The sequence below is a fragment of the Gossypium hirsutum genome, chromosome D08 (assembly GCF_007990345.1).
Source record: "Gossypium hirsutum isolate 1008001.06 chromosome D08, Gossypium_hirsutum_v2.1, whole genome shotgun sequence".
NCBI lineage: Eukaryota > Viridiplantae > Streptophyta > Magnoliopsida > Malvales > Malvaceae > Gossypium > Gossypium hirsutum.
The window spans coordinates 2,692,604-2,711,211 of NC_053444.1; the positions used below are offsets into that span (position 1 = coordinate 2,692,604).

General features: G+C 30.1%; 1 protein-coding gene across 1 annotated transcript; it reads right to left on the bottom strand.

The window, feature by feature from the left end:
- Positions 1-15,748: 15,748 nt before the first annotated feature.
- Positions 15,749-16,710, bottom strand: LOC107919525 (zinc finger protein 2). Its single transcript, XM_016848973.2, has one exon. It carries the CDS (start codon positions 16,311-16,313, stop codon positions 15,828-15,830), a length of 486 nt encoding a protein of 161 aa, XP_016704462.1. The 5' UTR covers positions 16,314-16,710; the 3' UTR covers positions 15,749-15,827.
- Between the last annotated feature and the right edge of the window lie 1,898 nt (positions 16,711-18,608).

Sequence of the window (18,608 nt, forward strand, 5' to 3'; positions counted from 1 at the left end):
GCATGGGAAATGCCTCATATTGTAAAGAGTCAAATCGCGAATGGCTAATTCAATAACTTTTTATTCTACATAGATAATTAATTAATTTAATTTCAGAGGCGTATTTAAGTGTTGGCCGGGTTGGTACTCGTGAAATAGAAAATTTTTATTTTGACCCTTTAAAATAAAATTGTATTATAACTCTTTAAAATTGATAAAATTTTAATTTAATTCTTTAAAATTTATATTTTTACTATAATAAAAATCATAATTTAATTTTGACCCTCTAAAAAAATTTTCTTAGTAAAGAAAAAAATTTCCCCTTGAAAGCTAAACATTATTAACTGTTTTTGGCACTTAGGAAAGTTGACAAGCTTAATTATGTTTTTAGTTTGTTGGGGAAATGTTGATTCCAATAAGTTGAAACCCAATTAAATGAGTAGTACGAATTTGATTGAATAAATAATTTCAACTCAATCAAATTCAAAAAGTTGAAACCCAATTGAATGAATAGTACGAATTTAATTGAATAAATAATTTCAACTCAATCAAATTCAAATGAATTTGGTTATATAAGTTGAAGTTATGAGATTTTGATGGCTAATTCGAGTTTTATCATGCACAAATATTATATGAATTCTTTCTTATATTATTTTAAATTTAAGTTTAAGTTTCGAACCAGTGGATGTTGTCAAAGAGAGTAGCGATGCCATAAGCAAAAAAAAAAAAGAGACTCATAGAATAACAGAAGTAAATAGAGCTTTTGTACATTTTGGTTAATCCATGAACAAGATCGGTATATATACATAAATTCATGGGTTCATAATCTCAATCGGAAAAGAATCAATAGAAAAAAAAAAGAATCAGAATTGATCGATATATTTCTTGAAACAAACGAAAGCTGGAACATAAATAATTGATCAACTAAACCCTCTCGGGGACTAGCTTAAGAATAAGAAAGAGGAATTTCATATAAATGCCATGGAATAAGGTTTTATCCTATGGAGATTCCGTAAATATTCAGGCCCTGTCCAAATTATTTTAATTTAGATCCGAATATTTTTATTTTAAATTTATTGTATTTTATAATAAATTAATTTTAATTTTAATTTTAATCGATAAGACATGTATAATTATATTTGTAAATTCCTTAAAACAGAAGCAAAGGAGCTTAAAATTCAACAATGATAAGAGATTTACATCTATACTATTATGATTTGATTGATTAAATTTGATGTTATGAATTGAGTGGCCTCAACTCAGCAATTGAAATTTAAACAATACCAACAAAAATTTCAAATTAAAAAAAATATAATAGGGATAATTAGGTATTTTAATTTCAAAATATTATTTTTTAAACTTGTCTACTCGTTTTAAATGACTACCTGCTAGGTTGTAGCTGAGGGGCAGATGGGGATGTCTCTTAATATCACGTTGAGGAAAATAGGGATTTGCATTATAAGTGTTGATGGGTCGAAACAGGGTAGATTCAATCAAATTTTTAGACTTATTTGTTAGGTGTTATCTGGATAAAAATGTTAAAATTCAGGATTGGTCATGTTTGTCCGTATTACTTTTTTATATTATTTTTTAAAAAATATATAATACTTCGAAAATACTAAAAAAATTAAAATAAAATTTCCCAACAAATTAAAAATAAATTAAAAAATAATATGTATACTTAAATAACACTAATGTAGGTGCAACTTAACAAGCAAATGTCTCTAAAATAGTAACAAAATTAACAATAAAACAAGAGTTATACAAGAACAACAAAATAGTAGCAAAAAAACAAGAAAATAGCAACAAAACAGTAAAAGAAAAAATAGTATTTTTGCATATTCGGGTCGAGTCGGGCTTGGGCCAAAAAACCCTTACCCAAGGCCCGACCCGTATTCTAAATAGGCCTTATTTTTTTGCCCAAGCTCATTTTTCGGGCCTATATTTTTACCCAAACCTTCCCACTTTCCGGACAGACCTTCAAGCTAGGCTAGATGACTCGACCCAAATAGCACACTTTTGTTGAATAGGCGCCCAGACGGTATAACTTTTACATCATATGCCATATGATATTTATACAGATGGGTTGACACTTAATTAAGTTTCTCAAAGCTATCACATTTCAAGTTTGGAAAGTCAATGATTTGTAATATATTTTTAAATGGGATACATGTATTTCTAGATTGATATCTCTCTTAACCAACAAAAAAAAATGTTTCTTAGTTTCGAAACACATTTTAAATCACCTTATTTTGATTTTGAGAGCTCAATATATGATTATTTTAATGAAGACAACACATGAATTTTCTATAAATGAATAAATTGTGAATTTCAAGTTTTATATATTGATTATGTATTATGTGTTATATCTTTTGAATTTATTTATTTCAAATTTTTAATACTTTGAATTAATAAGAGTTTGACTAAGTCTAAAGAGGTTTATATTACTTACTTTACAATATAGTTAATTAAGTCTTAGGAGGTTTAGTAATTACTTAGGGTTCAAGTAGGACTTATACATGCTTATAAATAGTTAAGTATGGCCATACACCATAATATATATTATGCTTAATTTTTTATTAATAAAATACTTTAAGGGAATTTTTTTTGCAAGACTAGTTTCTTATTTCTTTTTTGATAGAGTTTTTGCTTCAATTTTTCAAGATCATGGAAGGGATTCATAATAACTTCATCTGGTCTAATTCAAGTCAATTGGAAGAGTTGACTAAGGGCTGATATAGTTCTTTGTTGGTGCAAGTTCACCAAAGGAGGCTAGGTTATCTACCCAACTATTTGTCATCAACACCATTCATCTTCTTTCATCTTTTCATCAACTCATCTATAATCTTTTGTTTATTTTTTTTAGTTCTTTAATTTTTTTTTCATTTATTAATCAACTAAATCTTGTTGGAAATTTCGTATTTGAATCCAAGAAATTTGGTCTAAAAACTGCTCTTGCAAGAAGTTACTTAGGTTGTAAGAAAGAGTCACAAACTTCGAGTTGATTGTTCAGGCTCATAAAATTCAGTCCTAGACTTTCGCATCATCACATGCTAGTGGTTAAATGTACTTGTATTTAATTTGTTAAACTCGTGTTTAAATCCCTTTAGAAACATTTTTTGTTTTATTTTTTATTCATGTTTTTAATTAACGATTTCTTTATTTATAATTATATAATTATATAATTTTATATTATTTGGTTGGTTAAATTAATATTTTAGCAAGTTTGAGAGGTCTTGTGTTCATGTCTTTTTGAAAACCAATTTTTTTTATCCAATATTTTTTAATTAACAATTACTTTTTTAGGTAAAAATTATACACTAAAATATGAATACATAATCATATAATGTATACAAATATAAATATATATATTATTAAAATTTGTTACACTTATGATTGAGTGTGAAGGGTCGGGATTTTCTCACTAAGTTAAAAAGATGACGAGTCCAATTAGTACACAGGCTAGACAAGAGTCACTTCAACAAGTTAGGGATGTGCTTGTTGATGTGTTCTTCCATGACTCATTTGTACATGTTGTCCACTCCACTCAAGAAATTGTCTTTCCTTATATAGGCATAGTTAATTGTTCAACTTATACTACTTATATTATGTCACTTATGAAACGAACTAAAAATATCAAATTCATAAAAACAGATATGATCAGAATTTATAAATAAATTGTTAAAAGAAAAATCGAATCCACATGTGATAGGGGGTTGTGCGCGGACCAAGATCAAGTTGTCAAGTCACGGGAAACTCCTACGAAAACTCTAAACGTTTGGATCTGAAACGAAACAGCAAAGCTTAATTAGAATCAATTAGATCTGGAAACTAAAAATCCCCAAATCAATAAAGAACAGCCAAGAATCAAAACACTTATGAATAGATGTTCTTGGAAGCCAAGAACACGAACTTGAAATCGCTCCAAACAGCAAAATTGGGCCAAGATTCGGTTTCTTGATTTTCTTGAAAACAAGAAAGTGAATCTTGATTTTCTCTTTCTTTCGTGTATGCATTTAAGGCCTTTGTCACTCGTATCAACATGCCCCAACAACATCTGAACATGAGCATCCTAAAGGGTAATCCACTCTTGGTGAACAATGCGACTAGTCCAAATTGTTGTACAACTCGGCTAGTCTGATACCACTTGATGTGAGAGCATATGAGCATAAAAGATCCCTACAAAACTACTTTTGGCCATACAATAATAGTAACTGCATTATCCCAGTATGGCAGCCATACAAGTTGCAAACAATTATAATAAACATAGTTATATTATATTATATTAATTATGTAATGACCCACTTTTCAACGATATAGAAAGTTTGATTTAGGACCGAATTTATTTAGTAAAATTAATAGATAATTAAATTAAAATAATCACGTGTTAAATACGGATTGAAAAGGTTGAATGAATGAATGTAATTGAATTGAATCGGTTAATAAAAATTGCACAGGGACCGAAATGATTAGTGACTAAAGTGAAAGGAAAAAGATTTTTAAATTGATTGATAAGTTCCTTAAATGGCAATTCAACAAAGGTTATATTAGCAATTAAACCATTTCAATTTCATGGTAGTGCTTAACTAAGTGGAGTGTCATCATTTTCCACTAAGTGAATATTAAGTTAACTAAACCATTAGATTAGTGAATTAATTTACTTAATTAATTGCCTATATATATGCTTTGATAGTGGGACAGAGAAAAACTTTTAGCTCGTTTTCTCCCCTTTCACTGCCAATTAAAGAAAGAAAAGAAGAAAAATTTTCCTTTCATTTCCTCCATTGTCGTGCCATCAACTAGGAGGATAGGTGAGTTCTTTTCTTTAGTTTTTTTTGTAAATTTGTTGGTTAATAATGTTAGATTCTAGAAGCACATGTCATAAATCTATGAAATTAATAAGTTTTTAGTTAGGTTTTCGTTGTTAGAAAGTTTTAAATTTTGATATAAATAGCTTGAATTCATGCATGAATTTAGTTAAGTGATGGAAAATATGTTAGAAATGTAATAGGAATTAAAGAATTTAATTTGAATTAATTTATAGATAATGTATTGTTAAGGAATAAATCATAAATGTTAGAATTAAGTGACCCGAATCCTTATTTAAATAAAATAAAGTGGTAAAATAAAATAAAAGTAAAATTCATATAGAACTATACTTCTTTTATTTTATTTTAGAATAAAGTTTTTTAAACCTTATTAAACTCCATCTATTTAATATTGATTAGAATAAGGTATTTCAATCTTACTATACTCCTATTAGAATATGGTTTTACAAGGCTATAAATAGACATAGTCTACTCCTCTTGTAATTATTTGAATTCGACATAGTGAATTTTCTTCTCCTCTGACTGTGGTTTTTTTCCCAAAAGGGTTTTCACGTAAAAATTTGTGTGTTCTTTATTTTTTTTTCTCTTTTCTTTGTGATATATTGTCATTACCGACATTCTATTTTTTTTTTTCAAATTGGTCTCACAGCTTTTGAGTTGTTCATCTCAATCACGGTAATGGCATCTTTGAAGTATGAAATTTCGTTGTTGGATTGCAACACCAGATTCGCGTTGTGGCAGATAAAGATGTAGGCAATTCTTGCACAGATGGACTTAGAGGAAGCCCTGCTAGGGGTAGATAAGATGCCTTCAATGTTGACGGAGGAAGAGAAGAAGCGCAAGGATCGAAAGACATTAACACAGTTACATCTGCTTTTGTCTAATGAAATTTTGCAGGATGTGATGAAGGAGAAGACTGCCGCTAGATTATGGAAGAGGTTGGAACAAATATGTATGTCGAAAACTCTAACTAGCAAGCTGCATATGAAACAGCGTCTTTATGCTCATCATTTGGAGGGAGGTGCATCTGTGCATGAATACTTAACAGTGTTTAAAGAAATTCTCTCAAACTTGGAGGCCATGGAGGTTCAGTATGATAAGGAAGATCTAAGGTTGATTCTACTTTGTTCGTTGCCCCTGTCTTATTCAACCTTTAGATATACGATTTTATATAGCAGCGAGTCTCTCACAGTTGATGAGGTTTATAATTCTTTAACCTCGTATGATAAGATGAAGCATCTTGTGGTTAAAACTGACTCTCAGGGAGAGGGTCTCATTGTTCGCGGAAGACAAGATCAGAATGCTGATAATGATCATGGAAGGACATAGGAACGGAATCCTTGTGGTAAATCTAAGGGTAGATCAAAGTCTTCAAACAGAGGTAAAACTTGTAACTTCTGCAAGAAGAAAGGGCGCATTAAATATGAGTGTTATAAGCTACAGAACAAGATCAAAAGGGAGGTTGCTAATCAAAATAGAAAGCAACCAGAAAATTTTGGTAAAGTTGATGTTGTAGAAGACTACAGCGATGGTGAACTTTTACTCGCTTTTGTCAACAATTCTAAAGTGAGCGAGGAGTGGATCCTTAATTCAGGTTGCACCTTCCACATGAGTCCCAATCGGAATTAGTTTACAACTTACAAAACAGTGTCTAAAGGTGTTGTTTTGATGAGAAATAATGATTCATGTAGAATTACAGGTGTTGGAACAATTAAAGTTAAGATGTTTGATAGAGTTGTTAGAACACTTAGTAACGTACAACATGTTCCAGAATTGAAGAAAAATTTAATTTCGTTGAATACTTTTGATTTAAAAGGGTACAAATACATAGATGAAAGTGGGGTTTTGAAGATTTCCAAAAGTTCCCTCATTGTGATGAAAGGGCAGAGAAAGACTGTCAAGTTATATGTTTTGTAGGTTCTACTTTTACTGGTAATGCAGCTATCGCATCATCTTCCTTGTCAGATGATGATATTACTAAATTTTGGCATATGCACCTAGGGCATATGAGTGAGAATGGCATGACAGAATTGAGTAAAAGAGGACTTATTGATGGGCAAAGAATTTGTACTTAAGTTCTGTGAGCACTGAGTTTTTAGGAAGTAAAAGAGAGTTCAATTCACCAGAGGAATCCATAACACGAAGGGAACATTGGAGTATATTCATTCTGATCCGTGAGGGTCATCCAGAATGTCTTCGAGAGTTAGAGCTAATTATATGATAACTTTTATTAATGATTTTTCCAGAAAAGTGTGGGCGTTCTTCCTAAAGCAGAAAAGCGATATGTTTTCAGCATTTAAGTCTTGGAAAACTATGATTGAAAAACAAACGGGAAAACAATGGCTTAGAGTTCTGTTCTGATGAGTTTAATAAACTGTGCAAGTCAGATAAGATCGTGAAACACTTGACAGTTCGTCATACTCCACAGCAAAACGGCGTTGCAGAACGAATGAATAGAACGATCATGGAGAAGGTTCAATGTATGTTGTCAAATGCCAACTTACCAAAGTCATTTTGGGCCAAAGTAGCCTCTACTACATGTTTTTTTATCAACTGATCTTCATCCATTGCCATTGAGAAAAATAATCCACAAGAGGTATGGTTTGGTAATCCTACTGACTATTCTGATTTAAAAATCTTTCGGTGTCCTGCGTATGCTTATGTTGATAATGGAAAATTAGAATCGAGATCCATTAAATGTGTTTTTCTTGGTTATAAAGCTGGTGTAAAAGGGTATAAGTTATGGTGTCCTGAAAATAGAAAAGTTGTGATTAGTAGAGATGTTTTTAATGAAATTGCTATGCTACTTAACTTTTCTCTTAAAGACACTTCTAATAAAGAAAATCAAAAGTAGGTGGAGCATCAGACTAATCCAGAATTTATAACAGAGTCGACTCCTCAAGCCAGTACAAAAATTTAGAATAAAGTTACTTTTTCACCACAATACTCTATCGCTAAAAACAGAACTAGAAGATAAATTAAACCTCCAAAGAAGTATGTCGAGGCTGATCTAGTTGCTTATGCTTTAAATGTGGCTGAAAATATAGATGCAAACCAAGAGGCATCTAATTATTCTAAGGCTGTTAGTTGTGAAGACTTAGAAAGGTGGATGTTTGCTATGCAAGAGGAGATGGAATCACTCCACAAAAACAAAACATGGAATCTTGTGAAACTTCCTAAAGGTAAAAAGGTTGTTCGTTGTAAATGGGTGTTTAAAAAGAAAGAGGGGACTCTAGGAGTTAAAGAACCCAGGTATAAAGCAAGGCTTGTTGTAAAGGGTTACAGTCAAATTCCAGGAGTGGACTTCACAGATGTGTTCTCCCCAATTGCGAAGCATAGTTTGATTCGAGTTTTGCTTGGTATTGTGGCCATGCATAATTTGGAGCTTGAGCAATTAGATGTAAAAATTACATTTTTTATGGAGAACTTGAGGAGGATATTTACATGCAACAACCAAAGGGTTTACAGTCTCACAAAAAGAGGACTATGTTTGCTTGCTGAAAAAGTCCTTTTACGGTTTGAAATAGTCACCAAAACAATGGTGAAAGAGGTTTGATTTCTTTATGACTTTTCATGATTTTAAAAGAAGTAGGTTTGACAGTTGTGTTTACTTTAAGAAAAACAGTGATGGTTCTTTTGTGTATCTGCTCCTTTATGTTGATGACATGTTGATAGCAGCGAAAGATAAATGAGAGATAAAAAAGGTCAAAGCTCAACTAAGTGAAGAATGTGAGATGAAAGATTTGAGACCAGCAAAGAAGATACTTAGTATGAAGATTCTCAGAGATAGAAAAACAAGTAAATTGTACCTAAGTCAAAAATGGTACATTGAGAAAGTTCTTTGCAGATTCAATATGCAGAATGCTAAGCCTGTTAGTACTCCTTTAGCAGCCCATTTCAGACTTTCATCGGCTTTGTCTCCACAATCAGATGATGAGATTGAGTACATGTCACATGTTCCATACTCTAGTACAGTGGGATCTCTCATATATGCTATGGTTTGTTCACGTCCAGATTTATCATATGCAGTCAGTGCAATTAGTAAATACTTGGTGAATCCCAGTAAAGAGCATTGGAAAACAGTTCAGTGGATTTTAATATACTTACGTGGTACTATTGATGTTTGCTTACAGTTTGGAAGAACAAGAGATGGAGTCATTGGGTATGTTGATGCTGATTTGCTGGAGACCTTGATAGAAGAAGATCTCTCTTTGGTTATGTCTTTACAATCGGAGGTTGTGCAATCAGTTAGAAAGCCACTTTGCAAACTATAGTTTCTTTGTTTACCACTGAAGCTGAGTGCATGGCGATTGTTGAGGCTTGTAAAAAAGCTATTTGGTTGAAAGGAATCTTTAGTGAACTCAATGAAGACCTTCAAATCAATACAGTATGATGTGACAATTAAAGTGTCATATTCCTTACAAACGATCAAATGTTTCATGAGAGAACAAAACACATTGATGTTCAGTATCATTTTGTTCATGATATTATTACTCGTAGTGATATTGTTGTGAGCAAAATTAGTACTTATGAAAATCCTGCAGATATGATGACTAAGTCACTTTCTATATGATGACTAAGTCACTTTCTATAACCAAGTTTGAGCATTGCTTAGACTTGATTGGTGTTCATGGTTGAAGTTAAACCCATAAGGGGTTTTATGGAAGAGGTGGAGAACTTGTTCGTTGAGAGTTCGCGATGAAGAACTTGTTCATTGAGAATTTGTGTCAAGGTGGAGATTGTTAGAATTAAGTGACCCGAATATTTATTTAAATAAAATATAATGGTAAAATAAAATAAAAGTAAAATCACTATAGAACTATACTTCTTTTATTTTAGAATAAGGTTTTTTAAACCTTATTAAACTCCATCTTTTTTATATTTATTAGAATAAGGTGTTTCAATCTTACTACACTCCTATTAGAATATGGTTTTACAAGCCTGTAAATAGACATAGTCTACTCCTCTTGTAATTATTCGAATTCGACATTGTGAATTTTCTTCTCCTCTGCCCGTGGTTTTTTTCCCAAAATGGTTTCCACGTAAAAATCGATGTGTTCTTTATTTTTATTTCTCTTTTCTTTGTGATATATTGTCATTGCCGACATTCTATTTTTTTTACAATAAATGATAAAAACTACATGGTTTAAGAATAAATAATGATTGTATGAAGTCTCTGTGTTATATTTATTAAGCCAGATTTAAATTTGATTGGGTGAATTGTGAAAAACAAGTGTTTTGGATACTAGGGTATATAGGGACTAAATTGAATAAAATATATTCATGTATATAATGTGTTTATTTGTATTTGAATTGTGTGATTAATGGATTTCATAAATCTGAATTTATTGTACGTAGCTAAAGATGATGTCGGGACGTCGAAAAACAAAGGAAAAGATAAAGTTATCGACGAATAGCTAATCTAGTTTGTGCTCTCGTAATTCGAGTTCGTTAAATATCTCAATGTATTTGCTTGACTTGTTAAGTGATCGGAAATAGTAAACTATCAACATGATTATGTTTGAAAGGTATGTATATACCTGATTAAATGATTTGTGATTGTTGGTATGTGATTCATATGGATAAATGCTTGTTTGACGATATATGGACATTAATAATGAAAATTTTCCTATTAACATTGTCGGATAGGGTTATGGGTATAGTTGGCATGCCATAGGGTTCCTTTGTTAGGTGGGAGTTTCAACACTTTACACGTGTTATATTCAGTGTTATATGCGTGTTATATTCAACACCTCGTACATGTTATATTAAGTGATTAATGCATGCTATATTAGTGTGATTGGTGGGATTGGTGCTTTATGCCCGACTAGAACTTCAGTTCGTATATCAGTGTGTTGATGGATTGATCCGTGTACTCGTTCTTTAATCTCAATTAGTTAATAAGGGCCAAATAAATTAACTGAATGCAATTTACTATAAGATAATTGAATTTTATAATAATGATTAAAAATGTAAAACTGCTTATTATATATATGTGAAACTAAAATGAGATAAAAGTGTTGATATGTTATATGATTTGATATGTTAAATTAGATGCAAATACCCTGAGGGTACATCAAAAAATATATCGAATAGTTGAGCAAAGCATTGATGTGAACCAGTTGAAATGATAACCAAATTATTGGTATATACGTATCATTGATGTTAATGTTAAAATGGTTGGTTAGTTAACTCGAGTTATCTTGTTAGTTATCTATGTTCGATTTTATTATGTTTATAATTGAATTCGAATTATGTTAGCAAAACTAAGTATACTTTACTCAACGTACGGATTTGTTTGCTTCCTTACGCAGGTTTCGGATAAAAGCTGTAAAGGTTTCGAAGTCAAGCATCTAATTCTCAAACTTAGCTCGAAACCCATTACGAACCTATTTTGTTTGTATATTTATGTTTTGAAGTCATATGGCATGTACCTAGGTTGGTTGACTTGTTGCTTAAGTTAGTTATGGCACTTTTGGTTGGTAAGCAACCTATAATGTTATTTTGGTTGAATTTTATCTCTTGATTACTAGTTAATTATGCTTGATTTTGTAAGTTTGAATGTGCAAATTGGTTGGTTCAGTAATGATGTGTTGAAGGTTATGATTTGGAAATGTTTGAATATATTTAGATAGGTTAATTGGATGAATATGTTTTGTGGTGCGTTTTAAGTATGTTTAGGTTTGTTTGGTTAAGGCTTTGAACACTTAAAAGTGCAAGATTTTGACCATTTGGTCACCGAGTCTCGAGACTATTAGAACAAATTTCATCTAAATTTTGCATTCAAATGCATTAGGTCTCGAAACATATATGTACAGTCTTGAGACAATTGATCTTAGATCTCAAGAAAAGTGGTATTTGTCTCGAGACAGAGGTACATCGAAGCTAAATAGACATTTCTATGCTCCAAGTCTCGAGGTAGGAACCCCTTGTCTCGAGACATCCAAACATCGAAGCAAAAATAAGAAAACATAAGAGGTTGGTCTCCAGACCTAGTCTCGAGACATAAGGGACCTTGCCTCAAGACACACTCTTTAGGGCCTTAAGACAAGTAAACATCAAAGATAAAATTTTCAAAATAATTTATGGCCTGTCTCGAGATATGAAGTCCATTGTCTCGATATATAACCTTGAATTTTGATAAGTGAGTTTGGATTCGTGTCCTAACTTGGTTTCAACTTAGCATGACCCTATAATTCGATGAAATAAGATCTTAAACCTTATAAATGCATATGAAAGATTTTATTAAATGATTTATTTGTTATGGTATTGGTAATTATGAATTAAATCTAGTGAAATTACGTTGAAATAGTTTGAGTTGCTTCAATAACATAATGTGATGTCACATACTCAAATCCGATGATTGGATCAAGTGTGGGGTTTCACGAATTAAATACGAATATAAAAACAACTTACCCATTAAAATGCATGTTGATCAATTTGAGATTGAATCTAAGGTTATTTTCATAATTGATATGACCCAAATTACTACCAAATTTATACAAATATCAAATGTAAGTATTAATATAAAACATATAATGTAATATATTCCATAACCTGATATATCAAGTATGATAATATTTTTACCTTCTAGTAAAAAGGAAAAGTGTATGGCTAAGAAAGGATAGACCACAACAACCACAACCACCCCTTTGCTTACAAAAGTAGACAACCATTTATTTCATCAATTTCAATTTGCTTTGCCCTGAAAAATCCCTATAGAAGAAAGGCAGAGCTGCTAACCCTTAGTTGTATGTTTTGCCCAATCAAAATTAGTAAGTAGTGTGGATACATGAAGTGAACCGCACCACCAAACTTTTCTAGCATCAACATTCCTTCGATCATGCAGGGTGTGTATGCTTTGACATATTGCTCAATCTCAACTTCATGTGCATTAGGTTGAAGCTCAATGGTTAGGTTTTTCAACAATGTAAATTTCATCCACACCCATCAAAATTAGTCTCTTTTAGAATATGCCTAACAATATGAAGAATACTAATTGTAGATTGAAAGAAGCTTCTCCTGCAACCACTCTTCCATTGATTGAAAGGCCTGTTAGTAAAACTATATTTTCTAGTGTTATTGTCACTATGCCACATGAAAAATGGAAAGTATCGACCTCAACCCTTCATCTTTCAACTAATGTAACAAGAAATTGCGACACACACTAAAAGTAGTTCGTTTAAGATAATGCATATAAAAAAGTCTTGTGTTAGTTCGATTTACTCGTTTTAAGACACCAAAATGTAGATATTGCACGCTCAAAAAGCTTATCCTCAAACTATTAATACTTGCAAAATTAAAGTTAATAAAATTTAATAATAACAAAATTTTATCATGATTATGGCAATGAAAATTGTGTCGATATCAATATCTCAAAATTATTTTATAATCCTAAGTTTCAAGTTACAGTTAGGAAACTTTAGAAATCAATAGTTAATTTAGGGTTTTGTTATTGTGTGAGAAAAAAAAGGTATTTATAGGATCACCTTAGCATCTATGAGTCTCTAATTCTTTAATAATTTAATTAGGGTCCATTATTGGGTTATAAGACAAAAAATATGGAATCAATTGATTTGATTTCACGTCGAGGTAAGCTCAAAGACATTAATTTGAGTAGTAGAACATCTAGAGTCGTATTGGAAAGACATTAACATCTATGAGATGAGATGTTCGATATGTATATTTTATCATACATGAAAAGGCATAAAATCTTTGAATTAGAATGGGCATTGCTGCTAATTATAGATTGGGGAGAGGCTATAGATAATTCTAGACATTATATCAAAAAAAACATATATTACTAGAATCTATAATGATATTATTCAAAAAGAACAAATATATTCTATAGATTTCGAGATCACTATCAAATAGAAAAGAAGAAAAAAAAACACTTTTCTAAAATCAAACTCAAAACGTAAGTAATTTTTTGTTGTTGATTAGAAAATCCATTACAAAAAGCCATTCTTTTTTAGTAGGGAAGTTTAGAGGAGGCAACTCCCAAATAGTGTACATTTAGCAATTTTATTCCCAAGTATTTTCGAGAAAAAATTATAACAAAAACAAGAATAAAATAAATGACTAAAAAATAGGGTTAATATATTATTTGGTATCTAAGTTTAACTCTAATATTCAATTTCGTACTTGAAGTTGACTTTAATGTTTACTTTAGTAATTTTTTATCTCAATTTAATACTTAACTTCAACATTCAATTTATTAATACGTAAATTTTTCAGACATTCATTAAATTACATAATTTTGTTTAGTCTAAATACTAAATGTAATCTCGAAGTCAAACTCTAAACTGAAAAAGAAGCCAAAATTTTAATATTATTGACTTTGGAAAGTGATTAATTAAATTAAGACAGTGATTGGACCCCTAAGGCATACATTACGTCTAAAACTGGACTGCTAATATGTTAACGTCATTCAAGTGCTTTTTTTAATTTTGAATCCTCTAAAAAAACTTTGATTGAAGCCCCATCAAATCAAGAGAAAAGCAAGTGATTACATAAATTTGGTCTTACATTATCTCAAACTAATTGCTATTATCACTTGCCCTAAATAGACATCTTAATTATTGACCTTACACTTCATTCGGTACACTTAAGCCTTTATTCCCCCTTCATCATTTCTCATTACCAATTTTCTTTCCTCCCTAAACCCTTAGTATATATTTTTAAAACTTTTTTAATATCATGCATCTTCGTTTTTACGATTTATGTTTGAAATTTAGAGTTATTTTTATCAATAATGTTATCTCCAAGATTTGAACCTAAGTTATTTCTTTAGGAGTATAATGTATCTTACTATTATATACCCAATCACCTATTGATTAAGTAAAACTTACCTGATAATTACTTCGACAAATTAATTCATTCATCATATCATAGACCTAAATCATTGAAAGAAAGAAAATTCTACCCCCAATGCTTTTCACAAAGAAAGAAACACTTCCAAGTTAAAATTTGATTGAATTAATTTATATAATTTTTAAAAATATCATTTAATCAATATCCATAATCTCTTTTTCTATTCTAAAACCATAATTTTCTTCTTTTTTCCAATATTTCTTAACTTAATTGATACAGGTATAAATTTAAAAGTATTTAAACGTGTTTTATCTTTCAATTTAGAGAAATTTTTTACTAACAATTTTGTATTATCATGTATTTACTTTGCTTCTTTCAAAAAAAATTATCATTTTCCCCTTATTTATAAAGCATTTGATAAAAAAATTGAATGTTAGATTTAAATTATATTATCTCGAAACTCATAAAAAAATTCAATTCAAATTTAAATCTGAAAAAATATATATATGCATTTAATGCTAAGGTTAGAAAGTGATGAGTAGGAGAAAGCAATGTTGAAGTTTTTTATTTTTAACTGGAATTTAGATTTCAAAATTTTAATTAAAACATTTTTAAAATTTTGATTTAGATTTTTATAAAATTTAAAATTCATATATATTCATGATATACATTTATTCATAAAATGTAATTAAATCTAAATCTAAATTCAAATTTTAAAATCCATATTCTAAACAAATTAAAGGAATTTGGGACATGCACCTACTCTTAAACAACATACATGGATATACTTGCATGCACCTTTTAAAATTCCTTTAAACTTGACTTTTCAACATATTAAAGATGATAAAAGATAAAAAATCTAAAAAAAATTAAAATTTATATAATATTGCCTATTGAGTCTTAGCTCGATTGGCATGAATATTATTATCAATGTAGGAGGACGTGAGTTCAAGTACGCCGAAAAGTACGCCGAAACACATTATCCTTTTATTTATGAGTTGAAAAAGGGTTATGAGTAGTCTTTTATAACCCATTATATTTGAGAAGCAAAAAAAAAAGCTCTATAATATGATTTAAATGAAATAAAAGTTAGACACAAACGGGATTTAAATGATGATTGCACAAAATAACACTAAAAATAATTATTTTGCATTGAAAAATAAAGGTGACATATGATCAAAATTATGTTAAACCAAAGTGCAATTTTCAAAGTCTTAGAGATAAGTCAAGGTGGCTAAACTCGTCTTGAACATCTTCAGGCCGGTAACCCTTGGACGACCATGAACCCATCATCCCTTCTCTAGGACCATAATTTATGTCTCTCCTTCCATACCCTATTTCTCCGGCGAACCTACCGGCTCGATGGTGCTGTTCGAAAGTCGCTACGTGTGACTGAATACGTTGTGGATGGCTCAAACCACTAAGACTAGACCCATGGATTTGAACCGACGAGCCTAGCTCTCTGCTTTTCTTAGCCAAGGTTCTTTCTAGTTTGTGTGCATTTTGGTGACCACCAAGTGCTTGTGAACTAAAGAACTTTCTCTGGCAATAGTTGCAAGAAAAGACTCGTGGTTCGGTCGTCGTCGGACTATTGGACGACGATGATGAAGACGATGGCTCAAGGGCAAGGTCGAGGTTGAGTTGATCGTTGGGGAGACTTAAACGAAGAGAAGTATTAGGTTGATAATTCATTATAAAAAGAAAGGGAGTTTAAATGAGTTTAATGGTGATTAATGACAAATGAAGAAGAAGAAGAAGAATAGGGCAAAGTTTTGAAAGATGAGGAGGAGTTTGAGAAAGGATTGTGAAGTGTTGGTTATAAGAGGAATGTAAAGGTATTACGGTTGAAGCAACTACAAATAGTGAGAAGAGTAAAAAAAAAATTATAAAGAGGGGGATGGCCCCCATTGATAAAAAAAAAATTATAAAGAGGGGGATGGCCCCCATTGAGTGAGTTATGTGCAGATAGCCATGGAGGAATCAAAGTATTGTCGCCTCCATTAACGGCAGCATTTTCTAATCTTTTGTCGGCCCAGGGAAATCATTTTCAACTTTTTTTTTTCTTCAATTATTCAGCTTCTATGTGTGGTATTATATGTGTACTGGATACTTCTCTTTAAATTCCCTTTGGGTTATGGAGAAACTAGCTTCAACCTTTGGGTTTAAGTCCTGTAAACAAAAAAGTAATGTTGGGAAAGTTTTTTCCATTTAAATGTTTGATGCAAGATAATTGCGAATATATTTGAGACTCAATATAACTATGAAATATTGAATATATCGAAGAATATATATAGTCAAAGTATAATGTAAATACGAGAAGGGATTATATGAAATTGTGATTTCATGTCATCCTTATCCATTTTCAATAGGAAAATGATAAATCGGATTTTTTTCTCTTTATTTTTAGCTTTTTCCTCTTTAAAAAAATTTAAATTCAACTAAAAATGGTAAAAATTAGGAGGAGATCTGATTTGTCATTTTCCTATTGAAAAGAGATAAGGATAACGTGAAATTACAGTTTCGTACAATCTTTTCTCACATACTCAAATATCCAAATTAGGAGAAGATGAGATTGATAGATTTATTTTTAAATATGTGAGAATATTACATTTGAATTATTAAATTTCAAGATGTCTGCCTTATCAATGCAACCACAGCATAATTCGCTTAAATTATTCACTCTCCATATACACACAAAATAAAAAGGTTGTTCAATTTTAAAACAATCACTTAATACTAATATTTTATTGAATTAATATCACCTTTAATCAGGTCACTAACTCAATTATAAAATTTTAAAATTATAAAAATATCTCTTATTTTAAACTATAATTAATATTTTTATAATGATATTTTTATCTTTTCATGTATACTTTTATATCATCTTTAAATAAAAAATTTAAAAATAGAAAAATCCAACATATATTTATTAATAATAAAATACAAATTTATTATCATTCTACAAATATTCAATATTAAATAAATTTTAAAAAATTTAACATAAATATCTTCTTCTTTTTTACAGACATCATAAACGTGATAAAATCTTTCTAAAATGTAGTCAATGTATGATACATATACATGTGACAAGAAAAATAATTAAAAAATATATTTGAAAATTGATATAATAAGAAGTTTATTTCTAATATAGGGGTGTTCAAACTTCAGTTAAAATTGAATTAACTAACCGAATCGATTTAATTTGGTTAATCGGTCGGTGGTCGAACTTAATTTGGTCAGAGGTCGATTAATAGTTTTTTAAAATTTCGGTTATCGATTAATTCGATTCGAAATCGAATAATTAACTAAATTTAATAATTAATTAATATCATGTGTTAATTTCAAGACTTATGTAGTGTTTCAAGACATAAATTTTGATTAATTCGGTTAACTTTCAAGACAAAAACATATAAATTTCGGTTAACCGATCAAATTAACCAAAATATTTCGATTCGGTTAAAAAATCAATTCAATTAACAATTAAAATATTATACAATTCGATTAATTCGATTAATAATCGAGCCGACCGTTTGAACACCCCTAATCCCTCCTATCAAAACAATGGTCAAAGACAGAGACAATTTAAGTAAATATAAGTTTGTCAATGGCGCGACAAGAATGGAACTCAACATGTGTTACTAACCTTCCTTTAAGGGATTTCTGTAAAAGTTAAAAATGTTGGAAATTATGCAAACCAAAATTAGATATTGCATAAAAAAAAATTTATAAGATATTTAAAATAATATAAATTTTATATATAAAATTATTTGATGTAGAATTAAAGTCAACCATTCAAATTAATGAAGAAATTATACATCACAATATATTGAATTTGGAGGATGTAAAGAATTTCTATTAATTTTATGTGACTAATTACCGTAATAGATAAAGGGATGATTAATTTATATATTTTATTAAAGTAAATAACTTAATTATATTTTAATTTGGGTTCATAAATTTGGACTAAAATATTATATTTTTCCACTT